This window comes from Aythya fuligula, chromosome 3, assembly GCF_009819795.1.
Source record: "Aythya fuligula isolate bAytFul2 chromosome 3, bAytFul2.pri, whole genome shotgun sequence".
Taxonomy (NCBI): Eukaryota; Metazoa; Chordata; class Aves; order Anseriformes; family Anatidae; genus Aythya; species Aythya fuligula.
In genome coordinates, this window is record NC_045561.1 from 4,200,888 (window position 1) to 4,224,403 (window position 23,516).

At 40.9% G+C, this 23,516-nt stretch overlaps 2 protein-coding genes across 4 annotated transcripts in view; one reads left to right on the forward strand and one right to left on the reverse strand.

The window, feature by feature from the left end:
• REL (REL proto-oncogene, NF-kB subunit) overlaps positions 1-6,370 on the forward strand; it is a 32,816-nt gene extending 26,446 nt beyond the window's left edge. Inside the window, exons 6-10 of one of the 2 annotated variants that reach the window (XM_032183631.1) lie at positions 1,949-2,053; positions 2,359-2,571; positions 2,929-2,997; positions 3,107-3,181; positions 3,839-6,370. In XM_032183631.1, coding sequence (XP_032039522.1) covers positions 1,949-2,053; positions 2,359-2,571; positions 2,929-2,997; positions 3,107-3,181; positions 3,839-4,626 — 1,250 coding nt within the window. In that variant the 3' untranslated portion in view covers positions 4,627-6,370. Of the gene's footprint in view, positions 1-1,948; positions 2,054-2,358; positions 2,572-2,928; positions 2,998-3,106; positions 3,182-3,323; positions 3,379-3,838 lie in introns of those variants that run through there. The other variant, XM_032183632.1, reaches the window with a different exon arrangement.
• A 29-nt stretch (positions 6,371-6,399) lies between these two features.
• PUS10 (pseudouridine synthase 10) overlaps positions 6,400-23,516 on the reverse strand; it is a 34,502-nt gene continuing 17,385 nt past the window's right edge. For both annotated transcript variants that reach the window (XM_032183634.1, XM_032183635.1), the window contains exons 8-18: positions 22,066-22,111; positions 19,782-19,846; positions 18,791-18,876; positions 16,072-16,197; positions 14,374-14,430; positions 13,370-13,446; positions 13,221-13,276; positions 12,978-13,095; positions 11,678-11,820; positions 11,104-11,203; positions 6,400-9,444 (exon numbers count right to left, since the gene is read on the reverse strand). In XM_032183634.1, the coding sequence (XP_032039525.1) occupies positions 9,406-9,444; positions 11,104-11,203; positions 11,678-11,820; positions 12,978-13,095; positions 13,221-13,276; positions 13,370-13,446; positions 14,374-14,430; positions 16,072-16,197; positions 18,791-18,876; positions 19,782-19,846; positions 22,066-22,111 (913 nt within the window). In that variant the 3' untranslated portion in view covers positions 6,400-9,405. The remainder of the gene's footprint in view (positions 9,445-11,103; positions 11,204-11,677; positions 11,821-12,977; positions 13,096-13,220; positions 13,277-13,369; positions 13,447-14,373; positions 14,431-16,071; positions 16,198-18,790; positions 18,877-19,781; positions 19,847-22,065; positions 22,112-23,516) is intronic.

The window sequence follows — 23,516 nt, forward strand, 5'->3', positions numbered from 1 at the left end:
TTAACTGGTTTTGAACAGAAATTTCCCAAGTTGCACTGAAAACTCTTGGGAAGAGTCACAGAAAGCATGGTGCTGCTTCTGAGAAGTGAGGTTGGGAAGAACGTGTTGTTCTGCCCCCGTGGAAAGTGGCCTGATTTTCGGTGAGCTCATCCTTCCAGATATTTGTTACTGTGGCCGTGCTTTCTGGGGGCAAGGAATAGGAGCAGAGAGGCAGGGGTGTGTGCGATGGGAAGCGGCGTGACACCGCAGGACACGACCCGACCCGGCAGGCCACACGGTGTGCTGCCCTCTGGGGCTGGCACCCGGCTTGCTGTTCCTGCCCAGCATCAGGACTGGCAGCAGTGGTGCACCCACATCGGCTGGCATTCAGGGTTCTTGCACTTCCCACCCCTTCTAATCCGCATTAAAATAAAAGACAAAATGAAACGACACACTGCAGCCTGGGACACCTTCCCCAAAACCTGTTCAAAGGACATTGGGTGCCATTTAAGCATACAGAAGTGAAACAAAGGTAAAATTAAGCTTCTCCTTGCAATTCTTATTTTACTCTTCCTGTGAAAAACGCACAATGACACTGTCAATCATATGATCCTGTACTGTTTCTGGTTTTGCTTTGATTCCCCTCCCTTCAAAGTTTCTGATTCATTCAGCGAACCAAGTGTTACGTGTCAGGCAGTAAGCGAGGCTGTGGCACCTGCTCACCATTCCCATCGCTGCTCGCAGTGACTACGTACCTGGGCTCTGGCCCCAGCTTACGGGGAGCTCTGTTCCAAGCCCGCACACCTCTGTGGTGCGATGGCCGACCTGCACAGCACCACGGAAAGCCAGGCAGGAATCGGCTCAAACTGGGAGCCTGGAGTGGATTTGTGTGTGTGCCCCCTCTGTGCCTCCAGCAGGCAGCCCGCGGTGCTGGGGCATCGCCTCGCCGTGCTGATGGGAGGGTGCTGAAGTGCATTTGGTGTGCTGGGTCGTGGCATAACAAAACTGGAGAGCATCACAGGACAGCGTGGTTTCATTTTGCTGGGATTGGACTGGGGGAAGAGGTTTTAACGCTTCTCAGTCGCTAGATTGTGACGTTAGTGCCCTTTTGAATAAATTGTGACAGCCCACAAAGCGTCCAGGGGCTGTTCTTCATTGCAGTAGTCTCCTGTCCTTATTTACCCTGCCGAAAAGCTGCTGCTGGTGAACCAGGGCAGACGTGAGCTGTACCAGGCAGTGCGTGGATGTAGGCAGTGTAAGTCCCTCGCAGCCACCAGGCTGTTGAGGCACAACCTGCATGCTCCAGCCATGTTGGATTTATTGCAGTGTACAACATTATCAGAGGGTGCACGCAGGCTGCGAGTGCTGCCCACGTACGGTCCTGGCTTGGGGGTGGAATTTGGAGCATTTTGGAGTGAAATCTGCTGCCCTGAAGGTTAGGCTCCTAGAGCTGCTCTCAACCACCCAGATAGCGTGAGAGAGGACAGGTTTGGTGGCCAAGTGTGCCTGTGAATAAAGCTACAACCAGATACCCGGGAATTTTCTTGACTTGCCAGCCCAGCGTTTTCCAAAGAAGCGTGACTGTAACCTGTAATCAGTTACTTGAAGAACTGCTTTCAATTCTACAGCTTGCAGGGCAGCAGTGCTGAGCATAATGGCATCATTTAGGGAAGTATTTTGAGACTGCTCTAGAATAGTTAGGGAGTAAGTGGCACATCTGCCCTGGACTCTTGTGTTTTGAGAGGAGCGGCTGAGCTGTAAGCTAGCTGTGCTGCTTGCTGACTCTGGATTTGCATGGAACATCAAGCCCTGCTGGAATGTATTTTTTTTTTTTTAGTGTGGATTTCGGAGCGTGTCATACTCCTCCAGCTGTTGCCTTCCCTTTAAATACCTTGATTCCCAGCACCTCCTCTTCAGCAGTGAGAATTAGAACAATTCTTTATCATCCAATTTGCCTGTTTGTTTCCAGGAGCTCCCAACACAGCAGAATTGAGAATTTGCCGTGTGAATAAGAACTGTGGAAGTGTAAAAGGAGGAGATGAAATATTTCTACTGTGTGACAAAGTTCAAAAAGGTAACCTTGGCTAGTTTTTTCTTCCTTTATTCCAAATGGCTGACACTACTGCTCTCTAGATGGGGAATTTAAACCCTTCACCGCGCTCCTGTGTAAGTGCTCTGGCTTTAGCTAGGCAGAATAGCTTTCAGGTTCAAGGGCTCTCAGCACCCCTGAAAGATGCTCTGTGTCTTTAAGGTCAAGGCATGTACTCTGCATCTCAATTCTGAGTCAGGCTCCTTTGTTCGCTCCCCCTCCTGCTTTTTCTCCTGCAAGTTTTCAGTTTTCTTTAGCTTAACGAGCATCTTGTGTTTGTAACGGACTAGATGATATAGAAGTCAGATTTGTCTTGGACAACTGGGAGGCCAAAGGCTCCTTCTCACAAGCTGATGTTCACCGCCAAGTTGCAATTGTGTTCAGAACGCCACCGTTTCTCAAAGACATCACCGAGCCTGTCACGGTGAAGATGCAGTTAAGAAGACCTTCCGACCAGGAAGTCAGTGAACCAATGGACTTCAGATACCTACCAGACGAAAAGGGTATGGTTACCCTTGCTTGAATTTCTTAAAAGTTACTATCAATGCAGAACGCTTGTTTATAGTAAACAGTAACTTCATTAGTAAAAATTTTACAACGCTACTTTTACAATGTGATTTTTTTTTAAAAAAAAAACCTACCACTAGTCAGTTTGCTCCCTCTTTCAATGAAAACATCAAGAGTCATGGTTAACAGTGTCTTGGTTTGTTAGCAGTGTAGCCACATCTGAAATATATTTTTTAAATACATTTTTCTACAGTAAGGGGCCACTAGTGTAAGTTTTAGAGAGTTTCTTTACAAATTATTATATCAAAGAATTTTAATTAACAGTGGTCTTCCTTCTACTCCTTTTGTTGTAGATCCATATGGTAACAAAGCAAAAAGGCAAAGATCAACACTGGCTTGGCAAAAACTCATACAAGACTGTGGTAAGGGAAATACTTGTCTGTGTCTTGTCTGAGCGAACTAAATGGTTAGATGGGGTCATTTTATTTGAGAGCAAACATTCAAAGTAGATTCGTGCTTCTTCCGTCACAGGATCAAATGCGACAGAGAGGCCCAAAGTGGCTTTGTTTTCTGCTACCAACCCTGAAGGGAAGATGATCAAGAAAGGTAAGTTTTGGCTTGCATGTCCCAAATCCAAGAGCAGTTTGAAACAAGCAGTGTCTGATTGCTGTGGGAAGGGGCTGGTGCTTTTCAGGGAGCACTGAAGGTCCCAAGGCGGCAGCAGTACCTGTCTCTTATTCCTCCTCAGCAATGCTGTGACTTCCTTTTTCCACACGAGAGTGCTCTAGCCTCTTCATCATAATTCTTACATTTAAATAAAATTAAAATTATATTGAGGCCCTTTCTAAGCACTGCTGTCTTTAGTTCAGATGAGTCTTCATTGTCTCTGGGTTCAGATACTCTATCCTTCAACCCTAACACTCAGTTCCTGTCCTTCCCTCCTCTTTGCTAAAAATTCCGGTATTTCCTCAAGCTTTTCTCCCTGTAGGATACTGGTACTTTTGGCTATACAAGCTAAACCCATCAATTCTTTGCGTAAAAGAAGGTTGTTACCTTCAGCATGGCCCATAAAGGGGGGTGTAAGGCAGACAGCTGTCTTGCTGCTGTCCAGAAATATAGTGCTTGTCCTGGACAGCATTGAAGCAAGTACGTAAAGTGTGGATCCACAGATAATCTTGTTAAGACAACCATTTTTGCCATCTGTAATTAAAACAAGCATACAGAAATGGCATAAAAATACAGTAATGTCTTTCCTCTTCACAGAACCAAACATGTTTTCATCCACGCTGATGATGCCAGGGCTAGGAACTCTGCCCAGCTCCGGTCAGATGTATCCCGGGTGCAATCAGATTGCCCATCAGCCCGCACAGGTGGGCCCAGGGAAGCAAGACACGCTCTCTTCCTGCTGGCAGCAGCTGTACAGCACCCCCTCCTCGGCTGGCAGCCTGCTCAACACGCACCCACAGAACAGCTTTGCGGCCGACGTGCCTCAGCCCGGCGCGCAGGGCAGCAGCACTCTCCCAGCTTTCCACGATAACCCTCTGAACTGGCCTGATGAGAAGGATTCCAGCTTTTTCAGGAATTTCAGCAGCACTAACGGGATGGGAGCAGTGGCGGTGTCAACTGCAGACGTGCAGAGTGTTTCCAGTAACAGCATCGTGCACCAGACTCATCAGGCCAGCACCACAGCAAGCATCATGAACATGGAGACCGATGACATGAACTGCACTAGCATAAACTTTGAGAAGTATAATCAGGTGTTAAATGTAAGCAATCACAGGCAGCAGCTCCACCAGGTGCCTCCAGCTTGTCCACCTGTGGTAGCCCCTGGCAGCACACCTTTTAATTCACAGTCTAACTTAGCTGACCCAGCAGTTTACAGTTTTTTAGACCAAGAAGTTTTAAGCGAATCAAGACTATCCACCAACCCTATCCAAAATCATCAGAACAGCATTGCAGATAGCCAGTTCTATGACACTGATGGTGTCCACACTGATGAGCTCTATCAGTCTTTCCAATTTGATACCATATTGCAAAGCTATAACCATTGAGCCCGTGCTGTTGGGCTGAAGTGGGGTACGTACAGTGACCAGTAGCTTACCCTTCTGGATTCCCTGCTTTCTCTTTCAGAATGTCACTATGTAAGTTTCACGATGTAACGTCAAAGTTATATATTACAGCCCAAAGACTGGTGCCCGTAAAGAAGAAAAGTGGGAGTAGGGTTTGGGGTTCTGTACTTTAGAAGTGCCTCTTAGACATTTTTATGCTGTTGGAAAAGGGAATTGTTAATACTTAAAGCATCGTTACCTTTAGGGATAGTAAAAGCTGGTATCTTCAGAAGGGTCAAATTTCGTATAATTCACAGGGTTAAAATTGCCTGCAAAGAAACTATTTTTGCAATGGAAAGTACTTTCCATCTTGATAGAACAGAAACTAGGAAGAAACTGCACACGGGCACTCTAGTTCAGATTCACCTAATGTTAAAGTTTTACTCAATTTGCTTGAAAGATTCAGGTTTCTTACCCTCTTTCATATAAAATATTTTTCTCCTAAAACAAGATCATGCATTGATTTTTCACATTTTCACCGTATTCCATTTGCTTTCAAGGCAAATTTACTCTAAAAAAATTTAATGACTATGTCATTGTTAGATATATTTTAAAAGACCGGAAGGTTTGAGTTTTTAAATAGTCCAGATCTGTTGTAAATGAATCACTGCACAGAATAATGAACAGAAAGTAAGGACTTCTCTGCACTTCATCCCAAGTGCACTATTTTAAATGACAAAACCCTGTTGCTTTAGGAATGGAGCATGCCGTTATTTCTCCGGAATTTGTTTTTGTGTGTATGTAGCTGTGATGCGTATTTTATTTTGATCTGCAGAAATATTATTGAGCCGAAGCCTCTACCTATTCTTTCCTCAGGTATCCTGGCAGTTTCCTGCTATGCAAGTGACTGCTTAAAAAATGGCTCAGATCCGGCCTCCCCACCACCCCCTCACAAGAAGGCTTGGGGTAAACCCAGAGGCAGTCTTAGTGCAGCCAAACTTAGATGCACTGTATTAACAATTTAAGGCCATTTCAGTCTGTACTAATTAAAAACACTCCTTTACACTCTGTATCTGAAACCAGAACTTCCTCTCTTCACTTGCTTCCCAATCTTCATTCTTAGCCTGAGGTGCGAGGTGTCCAAGGACAGCTCGCATGAATTAACTGGCTAGGTGAGACACTTGTCTGCATATAGGGCTTTGCTATTTTATTATTATTATAAAAAGCAAGACAGCAAGAAATATATCAGTGCATTTCTTAAGTTATAGAGCTGTTTCATATGGCAGATAAGGCTTAAGAATCTAATTTTTACTGTTTGGCAACATAAAACTGCACCACGAAGAGACATATTAAATAGCACACTTGAATGTAAAAGAAACAAAAAACACAACCCCAAATTAAAAAAAGCTACTTGAGATGTACAGTTGTATGCAAGGCAGAAAGGAACTCCAAAAAAACTCAGTGGTTTATGGGAAAGCAATGACTGTTTAACTGCAGTAATTCACTGCATTGAAGGCAGTGAGGTGCTGCAGCTGTAACGCACGACACCAATTACGCAGGTTTGACGGAAAAGGTTCTTTCGAGGTGTATAAATGAAGTTTGGAACACTGCTTCCTGTAACTTCAGTACACGACAGAATGAATTGACTCTCCACACTTACTTAAAGCAAGTTTTTCTCACTTCTGCGAAACACTTACCTTTTCAGGAGCTCCGCCGCAGTCTTCTGACAGAAAAAAACAAATACAAAGAAAGCTTGAAATGTGTTGTTTATTCAGTTCTTTTTTTTTGAAGTTCTCAACTTTAAGTTTATTAAAAGTAAACATTTTCCTTACTTTATAGAATGCTCTTTATAGTACAATTTGTTTTTACAGTATAATTAAATATTTTCAAAGTTCTGTTTTCCTTTGTAAACAAGTTGGTTTGGTAATTAAAAAACTGGTTATACTAAGGACTCAGCTTCTGCAGCCTTCTCAGATTCACAGCATCCCTCCCACTAGGGAGACCAGAGCAATCGGAGAAATTAGGCTTTGGCTTGCTTATCCTGGGGCTCTTAAGACTATTTTGTTCCGTTCACAATTACTGTTGGCTGCTGTGAAACCTTAAGCAATGTGTGCATTAAGGATTCATTTGCACTCAGCATTTTTTTGTGGCACAGCAATTGACTCGTTGGGCAGATGGGCGCAGAGCACAGATGCACTCGGGCTCTGCCAGAGACGTACACCAGGTACAGCTTGCACTCACCGCCTTTCCTGCAAAGAGCTGTCTCCAGGCTCAGCTACGCTGATACAAAAAAATGGAGGGGGACGTTTTATGTGCCCAGTTGTTTGGAGAAATACAACAGCTTCATTTTAAATCTTTCCAGCGTGAAGAAAGATGATGCTAAGGAACAGTGCTTGGACCTTGTTTTTCAGCATTTTCCATGTAACAGGCTAGAAAATACCTTCCTCTTAAGCACATGCCTCAAGAACAAAGTTAAATCATGCTCTTGTTATTCTCACAAAACATCCTGAGTTATCCACACGTAGGCAGCTTACTTTTAAAAGCAAGATGAAGGCCAAAGTAGAACATTAACACTATTGCCGCAAAATTCCTTACAGATTATGCTCGTTCAAAATGTTTATCATATTAGAAACTGCAGACTTTAAGCAAAGTTCAAAGACTGGATTACAGCTCATTTTCATACAGCCACGTGATAACCGAACAGTAAATGACTACCTAAACAGCTGTACAGACATTTGCATCATCAACTTTTTTTTTTTCTTTTTCCTTCCTCTGGTGTATTTCACATTTATCATAAAAAGCCATCTAAGGATTTTTGGTGGACCTCGCGCCATTGTATGGAGAAGATTAGACTCAGCGCCTTTAGCATAGTCTTTAGAGCCTCATTTCTTTGCATTCTGATTCTTAACAGTGTCCCCTGTCACCATGACAATGTAGAGCATATTGCAGGAAGCTGAACCTGAGTGCACCTTAAGTGTCTTAACTATGACCAGAGTAGGAGTCCTTCCTGCTGCTGCCTCGTTAGTTCTATTTCCCCCCGGGCCAGCTCTTCTAATGTCTGTTGTGCCCATAGTGCAGCCTTGCTTACATTTTTCCCCTCTAGTTTATGGAATTTATAAATCACATTTTAGCTCACTCTGAGTTTCTGTCAAGAAATCACATAGATATGAGACTGAAATTCTCTTTCTGTTTGTTTTCTGAATTCAGTTTCTTAAGTTTTCCATCTTTCACGACACTTCCTTTCTGGGTACTGATTGCTATCTGAGGCAACTACTCCTAGAATCTGTTGCTCATAACAGCTTTCAGATTAAAAACAAAGAAATCTTGCTGTCTGTATCAGGTTCCTACTGTTTTGTATTGGAAAAACAGGAGCTTCTGAACTGCAGCTATACTCATGTCACAGTGGACTAGAAAAACAAATGATGACAGTCAAGTTCTGACAGCCCATCACAGAGTATACAACATTTAGACTAATTTTTCAAGATAAGTTTTTAGGCACTCCGTTAGAATGTATGCATTAGTGCCTTTCTGACCCTTCAACTACAGTTATCATGCATCTGCTCTACTGGGAAGTCCTGGCACCGCTGACTTCACGGTAATACATCTCAGTAATCTTCCCTGTCCCTAAACTGTTTTTTCCTGGAAAATCATTACCCTCAATCTCTGAAATGTTTGTTAATGAAGAGCCCTTAAATTCCAAACCTTAATTTCTTGAGGACAGCGTAACTCTTCAGTACTTCAGGTGAGCAGAAACATCTTCCTCACTGAATTAACATCCAGGTACCCATCCAAGGCTAGGTACTAGAAAAAATGCAATACACTGCGACTGTACTGCAAAACAAGGCATTTTATCTCTGTCTCGGTCTTCTAATGCCAACATTCTTCAGAATGTTCTATATTTATTTGCACTTTGGGGTTCCTGGTATCCCTATTTTTCACTAGAATTCCATCACGCATTGCCAGGAATTCCCTATCTTTTGGTGACTCACGGGGAAATCCTGTTCGTGAAGACTGTAACCAGGCCAAAGAGCTGCCGAGTTTCTAGGAAGCATCGCTGATGTTTTACAATGAGAAAAACAGTTTTTAAGTGCAAAGTTTTTATCTGCAAACTGTTTTTCCCTTTGAAAAGCACTCCAAGAGCCAAATCTGTCTGTCTCTGAAGCTGACATTGATCAAAAAGCAGCCAGCACAGGGCAGAATATCACCTCGTTCCAGGCACTACCCTACTGCTTTCAGAGTCTCATCTTGTGAAACAGTCCTACATGAACAGGGCTCAGAAAACGCTAGGACTGCACTTCAAGCAATTCAGTGCTACCTGCATCCAGACAAGAAAGCTGCATCCAATATAAAAACGGTAAAAAAAAATAAAAAATAAATCTGGCTGTAGGGAGGGTGATTTTTAATTAAAACATTCCAAACAGTACAGCATAAAACACACATAATGTACTCGCTTAGCACGCCGTATGCAGGCAATATACCATTTGTTTTTCTTAAGGGATTTTTTTTTAAAAAAAGATTTGTTTTCAATACTTACTAAATACTTAACTTTTTAGCTTACCAAAATTGTATGCACAGAAGGAATTAAAATAGGGCTAGATATTAAATGAACACTACCTGTTCCAGAGTGTTTGAAGTTGATTCAAACTAACAATATCCTTTGGCAGATCAACATGATCCAAACGTTTAACAAAAACACTTTGCAACCGAGCTGTAATACCATACGGTGTTCAGTAACCAGCTGATGACAGAGGAGCTGTTTTTTCCTCATTCCAACTTGAAGAGCTAGTTATCCAGGGCTGGAGGCCAGTCAACATCAACAGACTAGAAGAGCAGGAAAAGAAAAAAGTTACAAATCAGCAGACCACGTTTTCTGTATTCAGAAAGACTTGCCATCACTGTGCTTGGCTGGTCTGGGTTAACAGTGGGAAGAGGTAATACATAAAGAGAGACATTATGGGAGAAGACAAGAGGGAGAGTGGCATAAGCAGCCACCTCGTTCTGTTGGCTCCATGAGTATCAACTGGAGCTGGGTTTTCTTCATAAAAAGCAGAATTTAAATTCTTTTTACTATTACTAGCCAGAATCAGTTGATGTAGGCCTGCATTTGTAGAGTATCCAAAGCTGCTACTTAGAAACGTGAGCTATCTCCTCTTATCTTCTAACCTGAGCTGTATATCCTATAGATGGGGTGTTACGATGTGAAAACAACCTGTTGATTGATGCCACAGAAATATTCAGGTATTGGGCAGTGCAGGCAAGACTTGAGTAGAAAGCCATCAGCTGTCCCCAGATCTGCCTCCTCAGCAAGGAAAACTACACTAAAAGAATAAGCAGGCGAGCATTATGCAGAAGAATTATCGAGGCAACATCATTAAGAGTTATTCTGACTGTTAGTCAAAAGGGACAGAACATGCCTGACACTTGATTAGAAGCAACTGTAATAATTACTATGACTGGATTATGTCTTTCTTCCCTGCTCTCCCTGAGGCCACATCTCCAATTTCCTTTGGGCATAAACTTGTTGTTCACCCTCTTCCAAATGTTGTGCTGTTGCGATCACAACACAGGAATCACAACGCAGTACATTAAATGCCTTGGCTCCAAGACTGCCTACATTAATCACACCTATTCCTTGCCTAATCTACAACTTCATCAAAGGATTAGGCTCTTAGGCTAAGCTAAATTGCATTACTAGCACGATGACTAATTATTTTAGAATCCCTAGACATCCTTCATAGTTGCGTCCCATAAAAGTAGCGACACCTATCCGGGCGAGAGCGATCCTGATCAGCCTGCACCAGGTTCAAATGCTCCTGTTTTCAGCGCCCCCTGCAAGCTCTCTTTCTGTATTATCCCCCCACAGGTACACAAAAAACTGCACGTCTGCTATGCAAAATTTAACACATAGGCAGTCTTCCAGAAACACATGACAACAAGCATGCTGGTAACCGGCTACTCAATGTGAAAATTCACGTTTTAAATAGACCTTGCCAAACCACCAGGTTTAATATTCAATTCAAATCTCCACATACATTCTTTTAGCCAAAACAAATTTTGTAGTTACAAGTCAATATCTACATCATCTGACTCCAGCAAGTGAATAAAGATATTTAGTTTGAACCAGTGTTGAAAGAGGAAGTCAAGTCTCTCCTATTTTTACTCCGCCCCCCTTTTCAAAAGAAATGATGTAAACAGAACAGAAAAAGAAAAGGCTCTATTACAATGGGTCCTAATAATAGGTGTCATCAATTCCTGCTCTGTCCTCCCATCCCTCGCCCAACACGAACTCAGCAGAGGAAGCCTGTCGCATGACACAAGCATGTGGCAGTGTGGTACAAACCATCATCTTTGCATAAACGTCATCTTTCCTATTAACTGAGGTAAGAAATGTTGATTTGGTTAGAGCGATTCCATTGAAAGCATCTCACAAATGCAACTACATTACTAATTGCCAGGACAGATAAATAATGAAGAACTCACTTCTACATCCAACTCCAGAATGTCAGCGGTTCTGTTCAATAGGGAGCCAATATTTGGTTTTGTTCTTCCAAAGTCTCCGTGCACAAATTCTTTAATGTAGCTAAAAAGGGTGGCTAAGGAAAGGTGCACTGTGCCATAAAGGCCTCCAAAGGTGGAGGGGGAAAAATGGAAAAAAATAGTGTGATGAAAAAACATACTCAAAGCAAAAATAGTATATTTTTCTACTGCTAATCTAAATTGAAGTGAACATCCTGTTACGACTATCCTTAACATCGTGTTAAGCTCATATCCATAAAGACTACTAATTCTTGGCTTTTTATACATTTTATAGCTATCAGATACTTTTCCATCTATCAGATTGCTCACCGCCAAAATATGCACAAACTGGTAGCATTTTTGAATGAAAGCCCATGTGAAATTCTGACATAAAAGCAAACATCAGCAAGATCTGACTGCTGAAGAACAGAGATTTAGAAACACTGCAGAGATAAAAGCAGGAAACTTCCCATTGCCTGAATTGCTCTCATCAACAAGGTGTTTCGTAAATGCATTGTGTAACAGCAGCTAAGGATACGTTCCTGCTTGAGTCTTCAGATGCAGGCGAAAGTGATGCTCATCTATGTACTCAGACTTCATGGTGTGAATGATCCGACATCGTACGGCCAGAGGCCTTCTGTGAAGAACCCGGAGAGGTGTCTTCTGGTCAAGTTTTAATTCCTATTACAAGAGGGAACAAAATAAACGAGGAAGGAAATATGCAACACACTGCACAGATTGAGATGAAATCAAATGTCCCATTAGCCAATCGCATCTTTCTTTTTTATATTGTGTTATGGGAGTTGAGTAATCTTCTGGAGGAAAGACTAATTTTTTTCGTGTTTATGGAAAGAAAAAAGGACAGCCATCTCAGAGGCTACACGAGAAGGCCTCATATGAACACAAACTAATGGAATCACATATACAGAGGAATAACCTTGAAATCTCCACGGTCGTTTGCTGGAATAACTCCAGGATTTGAAACCTCACTGAGAGCCTCAGGCAATCAAAAATAAAATAAAAATCCCATCCACAAAATGCTTTGTCTAAACTACAGCCAACCCTCTAGAAATAATAATGGGTGGGGGGGGTGGAAAGTTCTCAGAATAGACGTTCAAGAAGCTCATTCCCTACCCTCATCCCCTTCCCCAGATAAGATGCCGCACTTTGAAAGGCAACCTTTCAGCAAGTGGGTAGGCATACTTAAAAAAAAAGGAAACAACAAAACCAGTTCACAACAATTGTTTCCCTTAACTGTATTGGTTCAAGCTTCAATTTGAGAATGATTTCATGGCCAAGACCCATAGACAACAGTGCAACACAACAAAAACTGAAGACATTCCCCCACCAGCATTGTCCCTCTGACTAGCTTTTGGAGGAAGTTCTCGTTAACACAGCACGCTTGCTACACTGAGCACTTGGTTAGCCCTTTTTGCACTATTTTCCATAGACCTTACAAACTTCTAATTGCTGCAGCTGTGGAAGAATGGCTTTAGAGCTTGCAGAAGAAGCAATCTCCATTCCTTTCACTTAAACAAAACAATCTAAGGTAAAGAAAGAGGCGTCGGTGCCAGATTTCCCCCTCCCATTCCCTGCTGTTTATTATTTGGTCTGCTATTACACTTGTAACAGACTATCTAACAGTGAGAAGGGGGAAAGGGAAAGGAGATATGAAAGTCATATAGCAGAAGGAACCCCGATCAAACAAACCAACCAACCACAGGAAGGAGGTATGACCATGGGTGCATGTATATAAAATCTCCCCTAAGACACCAGGACAGGTACTACATAAATTAACAAAAAAAAAAAAAAAAAAAAAAAAAAAGAGCTACAGATACCTTGATATCATCTAGAAATGCAATATCTTCTTTCTGTATTGCTTTGTCTGTCCATACTAAGGCACTATAGGTCTTTGTTTTTTCCTCTTCACCTTCCTTCATACGACCAATTGCCTCTCTAAATAAAAGAAATTAATTACTCATGTAACATAAGCATAATTATATAATGCTGTGAGCAAGAACGCTTGCAAAACTCCCAAAGCGTCACTTTGAAATCCCTTGCCAGCAATGATAAATACTGACCTGGTGACAAGCTGTAAATCTCGAACCCGTATTTTGTCTGACGAGTTATTAATTGTCTGTGATATTTAAAAAAAGAATCAGTTAGCAAAACTGCTCTCTTAGAGAAGAAACACATGCTTTATGAGTTCCGGGAGGTGCAAATGATTTACCTGCTGAAGTTCCTTCATTTCCTCAGCAGTAAAATGTATTCTACGAGGATTCACAAGCTCAATGGCGAAGGGCCTTCCTGGCAACATGCACAGTCATAAAACATAAAAACATGTTGTTCTAAATTAACGTTTGAATTTATGCAGTAAGGTTGGAAGGTGTGAAGGCTGTCTGCTGTTATGCAAACAGGGATAGGAACTTGCAGGCTTAGGGATGTAACATCAGATGGAAGGAAAGAAACAAGGGACTTTTTTGGCTACTAAACCCCAGTATCAGCAATAAGTGCAAATTACGACTTCCCAGAAGACATCTTGTACAAGTCTGTGCTAATTAAAAAATAAAATAAGAAAAAAAGTTAATTAGCTTATTTTCTGTCACCTACAGCAATGCCCAGGTGCAGGATGATGTTAAATCCCGCTCCCTCAGCTAAACATCTGTTGCAATAGCTGCGCTTTCTGTGCTGAGGGCCAGGGATGCTCCCCAGTAAAAGCAATGCCAAGAACGACACTCCCAATCAGACAGGAACTGGAATGTATCATTGTTAGTTTTCACTTTTTCTTCCCCCCTGCTCCTTTGGATATAGTAGATTCAGAGTATTTTCCAATACTGACCTTTAGAAAGGAGCCAAGTTCAAAAAGAAAACAAGGCTTCCCCACTCCCCAGTGACAGGCAAAGCACAAGGACCCAACAGAAAACAAGACAGGAATCTGTCTGGCATAAAGGTTTTAAAAATAGGAAGTGAATAAAACAAAATATTCGTAACAAGCTCTGCTTTTCCATGCAGCTATGCAGCCAGGGACACAGAAAAAGGTCTCCTCTTTCAGTTCTTTTTATGAAGCTATGAAGTCTTTGGGAAGAAATACATAAATATCACTAAAATGTTTCCACCATAAAACTTCAAAGCATGCCCAGTCACACACTTATGCACTTAGCAGTCAGCAAGACCTATCAGGGTAGCTCCATTTTGTTTGTTTCTGTGCTTCACAAGAGATGTTCCAAGCCTTACCATTGCCTAGTGTTCGTACATCCACATCTTCTCTTCCAGAGGAGGAAAAATTAAAGCCTATAACAGATTTGAACAAGGGAGATGAGATTTTACTTTACATTTTTAATACTCTCCACAGCTTTTAAAAGGTGAGATATTCTAAATTTGTTTGCAAATATACTTCAAATAGTTAACTTTATAAAATGAAGCCTGCACTGTATTTGAGCAAATCAAGAGGGAAACAGTTTCTGTTTATTCCTTCATGCTCATTAATTTCTTGAAAAGCACTCCTAATTTTTTGGCCAATCAATGTGAGCTGTCTTCGTCCAAAACGGAACTTAAATACACCCAATGGTTTCCAAAGATTTCAGAGAAATTTCTCCTAGTCTGCTCTCCTGGGCAGAAGAGGAAGAAAATTCAGGTCCAATCTGAAAGATAACCACTTTTTTTTTGTTTGTTTGGTTGGTTGTTTTTGTTTTTGTCTTTCAAGCTACAAACATGTATTGTTGGATATTTAGTTTCCTGTATCACACCCCTTCTATCTTCAAGCTTTGCCTGAAGATGGACTGGGAGACCAAACCTTGCACTAAATAGTAACTTTGCAGCTCCACTATAAAGGGTCTCTGAAAAACTGTTTCACTTTTATTTTTTTTTCCTCTATAGGGAACAGACAAGAGCACAAAGATTTTCTTAGTTTTTATTATCCCTCACTTCTCCAGTCATGTAATGACAACTAAATAACAGCGAGAAAATGTTTCCATGGTCCTGAAGGCTTTTTTCTGTCACAACATCAGAATTTTCTTAGTTGGACTCTCCTTGGACAAAACATGCTCTGGATCTTTTATCAACTTCACAGCCCTTTGCTGGACTCAGTGTAGCATGTCCGTGTCTTTCTCGCACAGGAGCCCCAAACTGGGCCCAGGACAGTGTCACACCACTGCTGAGAAAAGGCAGAAGATCACCTCCCTTGACCTGTTGACAACAGTCTTCCTGTACGTTTATATTGCTCCTCACCGTTACTTATAAGCATTTCTGGTGGTCACCTGTGGTAATTCTGCAAGCTAAAGTCAGGTGTTACATACTAATTGGTCTGAAGACATAGTCTGAGAATTTTTCTAGTGTTCAGATTAGCATAGCAACTCTTGGGAGGGAGGAAAGAAGGGGAAAGAAACTCTTTTTTTCTAAACTAATATGTAATGCAATTTTTCCTTGGGCGTTCTATGTCTCCAAGTCTAGCAGGCGACAAATGACAGGCAATGATTATTTCATCTGGATAATCCCTGGATAAGCATTTATCTTATGGAACTCTATGCACTGAAGAAAATAAATTAATCAAGGTAAGAAACATGAAGGGGTTGAAGGCTAGGCAGATATTATGGAATGCCCGTGGCAAAAACCTCCTCATTAGGAGTCACTGAATGAATTACCAACTGTTACGAGACAAAAATACTACCACATAAAAGCAGACTTTTTGCATCATCAGATCAGCTGAGGAGATATTTTAGAAGGATAAAAGATACTGTATGAAATACAATCATCTAGTTACTCATAGGCCATAGCTAAAAAACAGCTTATGGGCTTTGGCTCAGAAGGGTAGGAGAGGGATAAAGAAACAGAGTGTTTTCCATTACACTCTTGTATTAAGTGAGTAGCTACTAAGAAAAAATATTCTAGAAATAATGAGAGATATGTATGGTAAAAGATCTCCTAGACACTTACTGTCTGCTTTGAATTCTGCCATTAGATGCTCCGAAATCAGTTCTTCCACTGAAGACTCCAGCTTTCGCTCCCCATCAATAATCCAGGGAGTCTGAGGTAAATTCCTTGAATATTTATTGTACCTTCCTGTACAAACAAGCATGTTACCTGTAAGTGTTCTTAAGTAATGGACAAAAGAACCAGTATTCCATATTAAAATGCATTTAACTTCCATTGGAGCCTCATGAAAATAATTTTAGACACTTAACCTTGTTTTACAGCAAGAGCACTGCAGCAACAAATTCATGCTCCTGGACCTGCAAGTGTTTCAGCACCCAAGACGACCAGCTTAAAGGCACATGTGGAGAACCTATTGCTGCAGTCAAACCCTCAGGTATGAGAAGCATATAAACAAAACTGTACAAAGACGAACACAACTGAGAAGGAAAAAACAGAGATCCAAGTACCCAGTTTGAGGCAACTTAGTTCTGAATAATTATTCTTTGAATCAGAGCACGGTATTGAGCCAATTTCCTCCAAGCCGAACTAGTGTTTTTTACACAAATAAATAAATAAATGAAATCAGTATTATATATTGAGGTATAGCTTGATACATCCTCACTAGATAAACAGGATATATGTATATACACAAATATATATATATGTGCTTGTTCACCAATCTATTTACGTCCTAAGTAAACAAGTTCCCCCACATCCTTCTGTCAAATAGTTCAGGTTTCAATCCAAGTTCTGCCTTGTCTGAATGTTTAACAGAAGAAACCCAAACTACAATGCTTTGGCTTGTTACAAGGAAAACCACGCTAGCAAAATACCTCAGTAATAAACCAGTGCAAATTTCAAGAACCTTGGAACATTGCTATGCAAACAGATTGCCATCCTCTGACTGATTCCAGTCCTAGTCTGGTATTATGTCATGCTTGCACGCGACGCGAGGGCTGCTACAACCACGAACGAGCCTGACACAGACGACCAAGATGAGCTTTCTTGCTGACAGGTTTTATAAGTGAAAATATGTACAAAACAGGGAGCTCATTCAAAAAGAACGAGCAACCCCCCTGCACTAACATATTCCAAACCGAAACCCTGCATTTATGAAACAAAAAAAGGAGTTCAAAGTAGCTGTGCATATGGTACCTGTGTCTTTGTCATCTCCATTTTTTTGGCTTTCAGTATCATACTTTCCTATTTCTAACAACACTTCCTTCCTGCATTTTGATCTGCAGAAAAACCCACACAAACAAATGGGGAAACTGACTAATACTGTTTCGATGGGGCAAATAATGAAAGTACTATGAATAACCATTCAGAAGTCAGCTTCACATTGCTAAATTCTCTCTCCATAAAATGGAAATAGGAAAATAATACATTTTTTTTCTTTCAACTCCCCATTCTAATAATTTTAGCTTTTGATCTGAGCCAGAGTGGGTAAAAAAACACAGGTATTTCTCAATTTGACAGCTTCTCCTGAACACTTAAAAAAAAAAAAAAAAAAGAGTAGCAGAGGGAAGGGATCAGTAAACACCAAAGGTAAGGTCAAGAGGGTGACACAAACTCTGAAACTGTGCTTACAAATTAAGATCCAAATCTCAATTAAACTGCTGTAATAGCAAAAACAAAACAAACAAACAAACAAAAAACTGCACTGTATTCAAGAAATTCTCCTGGATTTTCTTTATAAATTAGAGTTTATAGGGTTGTGGTTTTTTTGTTTGTTTGGAACACCACCACTACCCTAAAAAAAAAAAAAAACAACAAAACAAACAAACAAAAAAACATCCCAATCTATAAGTTACAAAACACAAAAACAAAATTCAATTCAATCACATGCAGAAAACTGACTATGTCTTTCTACATACATGATAAAACCACCCAACAAAACAGGGTGTTTGGAAAAGGCTAAAAGAAATCAGGTATCTTGGTTTCATGAAAATGTATATTTAACTGTCTAATTGGTAATTAGAAATAAGAAACAGGTATATAGAGAACACCAACTGGCCTGCCATGAGAATACTCAATTTCACATTTTTTTCTTTTCATTTGAAGTTCTCCTTTACTCAGGATTTTTACCCTCCTTTTAAACATAGCATATAGGCTTATAATTGTATTTTTTAATAGTCAGTGTATAATTAAATATGTGGTTGTTTATACACAGGCCTAGGGAAGGTTAGATACACTTATAGGCAACGACAGAAAAGTCTGTAGAATCATCTCAATGCAGGGACATCAAATGTTGTTGCACTACCTGCCTTACCCAATTATTCCATATGTTACCTTGGGTTGGAGGGGGCTAAGATTTCCAAAATTTCACTTTTAATTAATTTCATGAAGATCAACAGTTTTGGCTGAAGTAATATGCAGATAAATCCAGATGGTGAACACTGCTAAATCCAACTCAAAATCCCAGCAAAGGAACAGCACAGCTCTGCTGACAGCTTATCTAGTGAGGAAATGCCTTTCCCTAACCATGCACTCATCGTGAGGGGCTGTACTGCAATTGCAGCATTTGCAGGGATAAGGGTTATCCCAAGGAGACAGGAAGCAAGACCAATATAATTTCTTCCCCTTTCCAAGTCCACCCTTAGATAGAGCTAGATTTAATTCTTTGCTCCTTATAAGTAATTACAGGAGTCAACAGATAGCAAGAGTCTCCTGGCTCTTGTGGCAGCATTACAAAGTTACGCTTAAGACAACAGAGCAGCAAATAAATGGATCACTTTACCAGCCACAAAAACTGCACCATTATTGCACTGAATTTCCAGCGCAACACAGAGGTTCTTTGGTGAACACGGGGGACACGGAAAATGCCTGTAAAAGAAAGATTGAGAAAAACTAGTAATACCAGAACATAACAGAGCATCACCCTGGTAATAATGGCATGGAAAACAATGGCTTCAGGTACTAAAAACACAGCTACAGTATAAATTCAGTATTCACATTAGTAGCTGGAATAGCAAGAGATGAATAAAGAAAAGAGCTGTGAAGATTTAGGGCATTTAAACATAGTGAACTACTGAGAAAATGTTTACTGATGTCTTCCTACTGCTTGTGTTTTTGCTGCTTGCTTGTTCCTCTATTTTAACCATATTACACTGTCTGGTGTTTTCTTAAAGCTCAACCCACCCCTACCATTTTGGAAATATGGGAAAAATGTTGTTCTTGTAAAGAGAAGTTTGCCTTACAGACTCAGGTTCATAACACGGGTGGAAGTTCCACGATTTCTAAATCTCTCCTGTGGTTTTGAGGATGCACATAAAGATTTGTTTCAGTGTGTGAGATTGGCAATCCTGCAATAAGCTGTTTTCACTTCCAACCATTCTAAACCCCATGCCAGCCCAGAGACTTGCAGTGACGCACTGCCGGCAGCACCAAGCAGAACTGCAACTCCCTGACCTACAGCTGCTCTTCTGTGGTGCTCCTGGGATATGAAAACAATGAAGCAATATTACTGATGGGAAGAAGACCATCGTTTGCATCGTTTGTCCAGTTTTCCATCTCCTGTGGCTTAATTCAAGCATTGCTTTAACTAAAAAATCAAGAATTATATTTTATTATCAGAAAATGCAACACATTTCAAATAATACACTAGCGGAATTTAAACAATTAGTTCTTTTATAGTCATCTTACTACCACTTACCCACCTAATATTTTCCTCCCCATCCTAATTCTATACAAAAGAACAATACTAAGAACTAGTTTCAGTATATACTTACTTGAGAAAATCCTCTTCTTTTATCTTCTCTAAGGCTTTCATAACTGCCATTCTAGTGAAAACAGACTGCACAGTGAAATAAAAAAATGAGTCAAGAAGAGAAGTTAAGAAAGGATATGCCTAAAAAAGAAAGAAACCCTAATACACACACACGAGACACTTCTCACAATACATTTTTTTCACTTATGTTTTATGTTTTCTTATACCTACAAACTCTGTATCAGCGAGAGCTCACTGTGACCTTAAACCTTAACAGGGCAACAAAGAGCAACAAGTAATTTTGCCTAAATATATCCAAGTAGCTTTACTCACAACATGAAAACAACATAATTAGTGCAGCTTACAGATCAGAACATAATGATTATTGTTGTACACTTATATGCTCAGGGTTTTGTAGAGTTGGGTCTTGAAATCCCCCGGGGATGGAGCCTGCAAACCCTCCCTGGAGGTAGCCTGCTCCACTGTCTGACTGTCCTCATGGTGAAGTTTTTTTCTTGCATCTACTTTGAACCTCTCATTTCACCTTATGGCCACTTTTTCTCCATCTTCTACCGTGCACTGTGCTGCCTCCCAACCTGGCAGTCCCCAGTCCGTGTTGCTGACAGAGTTTAATCCTTCCCAGGTGTCAGACTGTGTGTTTGATGCTGCCAAATTTCATACGGCTTGCAGCAGCCCGTTCCTTCATCCTGCCTACAGCTCTGCCCTCAGGTGTATCTAACAGTCCTTCCAATTTGTTGTCATCAGCAAACTCGATGAGAATAGACTCTACAGTCTCCTCCAGGTTTTTATAAAGATGCTCAAAAGGAGGGATCCCAGGACAAACTCCTGCAGTACTCCACTATCACAGGCATCCAGATAGAGTATGACACCCAGTAACCACTACCCTTTAAGCCCACTCACGTGGATTATTACCCATCTAGCTGTCCGCCCATCCAGACCGTAAGTCTAAACACTTCAGGAAGAGCACTGGTACGTGGAAAGGAACTGAAAAGTCATGTTTTCATTCAGCTTCAGGACTTGGAAAAACAGTAAAAAATACTGAATTGCTGTTTGGGGTGATTCAAGTTCTTGCTCTGATGATCCAGGACATCCTGGATGCCTTCAGGAAAGTTGCTGCTTCTCTACCTAAGCATAAACTAGAGATAAAGTACAGATAAAAGTACCTTCCTTCCTCATAGGACAGATGAGCTGGAAAACCTTTAAAGTAACTGTATGTTTAAATTGTCATCTACAGTAGATGACAATTTTTTTACTCTGGATCCAGCTTTTATACCATTTCTGATTAACACGGCCCTTGACGCTAGCTTCAAGCACAGCTTCTTTGTAAGGATGAGCCTCTGATGGCTCTTCAGAGGCTCTATTTCTTCCTTTAGATTCCCCTACATCTTGTTGCCTGCATGGTTTCAACAGCTAGGCCCTGCTGGTTTAGCTCCTTACGGGGGGTTTCCCCCTTTTAAAGGAAAGCCATGCAGCAAGCAGTGAGTTATGACAATACAATACTTCTAAAAAAAGACTTGTGTGTATTCCATGTCAGGTGGAGTACAGCAGGCAGAATTCCAGGGTCAGACTGCTTCCACCAAAAGTCGGCAGACTGTTCACCAGAAGGAACAAAAGGCCTCTCATAGGCTGCTGACAGAAGTTACCTGTTCTCCCTCGCATCACACCCACCATCCTACTCCTATCAGCTTATCTCCAACTGCTTTTTATTCTTACACCCCCTCTTTTCTCTCAATGATTGTGTGTGCTCAGGGTATGCAACGAGTGGCAAGGTCCCTTTTCTTTCTTCCCCTGCTCCAGAAGTAGACAGGATAAAACCACCCTGGATGTACCGTGTCTTTCATTCAGATCAGAGGACGTGAAAACTCTGGTGTGATCATTCTCTTTCAGCTGCGGAGTCTCCTCTTCACAATGTGACTTATCTGAACTGTTTTACCTACAGAGAGCTTGAGGATCGTATTTTATGCTACTTTTAATGCATGAGAATCAAATTCTTACATCTGAAGGGATGTATTTACAGAGAACAGTCCTAAAAGTATTCCTTTGGACAATCTGGAAAATTAATGAGCTAAAGAAAAGTAACAAGGTCGTAGTTCTCCTAAGAAAAGAAATGTTAAGCGAATAAAAGGAGATGACTTTATTTTCAGACAACGGAAAATTCTGGGACGTTCCTGATGAAGGAAGAACAGACATTAAACAGACTGAATACCCAGGTAAGTTCTTCACTGTAGTTACAGCTGTGAAATTTTGAATGTCAGAAAGAAAATACAACAATGATGAGATCCTACCTGTTTGTTTTTTGCTGGCTTGAAACAATCCGGACAGGCTGTGGCTCTGAATAGAGAGATGAAAATTAGCTGCTACTCTTACAGAAAAAGCAAAAAACAAACAAAACAAAAAATCAGGGACAGACAAGCATAGCATGTAAATGGTCTTTGTATCCCAGTATGCCCAGCATCTCACTTCCACAGTTCAGCACAGACCAGATTTTTAAATCAATTTTATCCTAAGCCACAAATGGTGGAAAGTGTGCATTGCCTGACCTAGAGATAAATCACAAAGCTGCGTAAGCCTGTCTTGCTCTGACCAACACTAATGTTCCTCAGTTTTGAGATGGGATGGAAAAGCACATGAGAAGTTTATCTTTCAGTCCTTTTCAACCCTTCTCAATAAATGTTATGATCCATGTTTAAGTTCTGCTCAAGGTATGCTGACATCTTGAAATCTGTATTTCCTGCTCTTAGACAACATACACTGCAAAATTAAACATATCCAAGCCAGAGACACAAATTGCTGCTTCTGGATAGGAAAATTCAGCTTACTACAGAAAAAAGTAACCCCAGGTATTTGATACCATTTGTGTTTTGCCCCTTCAAAAGGAAACTATTGGTTGCTTCACAAAAGTGAAAGCCGAGTCAGTGAAACATTTTTTCTGAGTACTGTAAAGGAAATTATTGTTCCTATTAGTGGATTTCTGTGTATGCAGTAAGAGATGGTTTCTAGCCTCCAACACAGTTTATCAATTCTTGCCGGTGCTTTTCAACACTTTTATAACTACTGTAGGCTATAAAGAAGTAGGTCTGACCTCTTGCAGTTTCTGTACAAGCAGCCTTCCTGGTCAGTTGTGATACAAAGCATCACAAATCCCCTCTTTCAGAATTTAAATATAAATCTCCAAATATAAACTAACAAGAGCCAATTTGACCTTCCACATCAAACCAAGAGTCATTTTGGCACACATAGCTACACATGATTCTGTAAAAACAGCTCACAAGAGGAGAAATTGCAGATGTCATACTTGGAAATCCCTTCCAAAAGCATACTTGGAGCTGGGGGAACTTCTCCAGGTTGAGTCAAGGTCTTAATTTTGCTTCCATACAACTGTCATTACTAAAGCTCTGACAATTACCAAATTTCTCTGTTTACACTGAAATTAAAACATTGCCCCAGACACGTCCAGAGCCAACCTTCCACGTATGGGGAATGTCCTGACACCTGAGAAACTACCACAAAATTAAGTTAGGGACTGTGTTGTTACTTCAGAAGAACATCCAAAATCTCAATTGCTGTTTAAGTATGCCACAAAGAGAAGGCAAATAAAGGGATATTGTCAAGACACATGGAATAGACCTGAGTAGCTGGAATGTGGAACATAAATTCTTTACAATTTTCCCTTCTATTTACAATATTCCCTTCTATTCCTCTTGGAGCACCAACACTGGCATCACAACATGCTCAG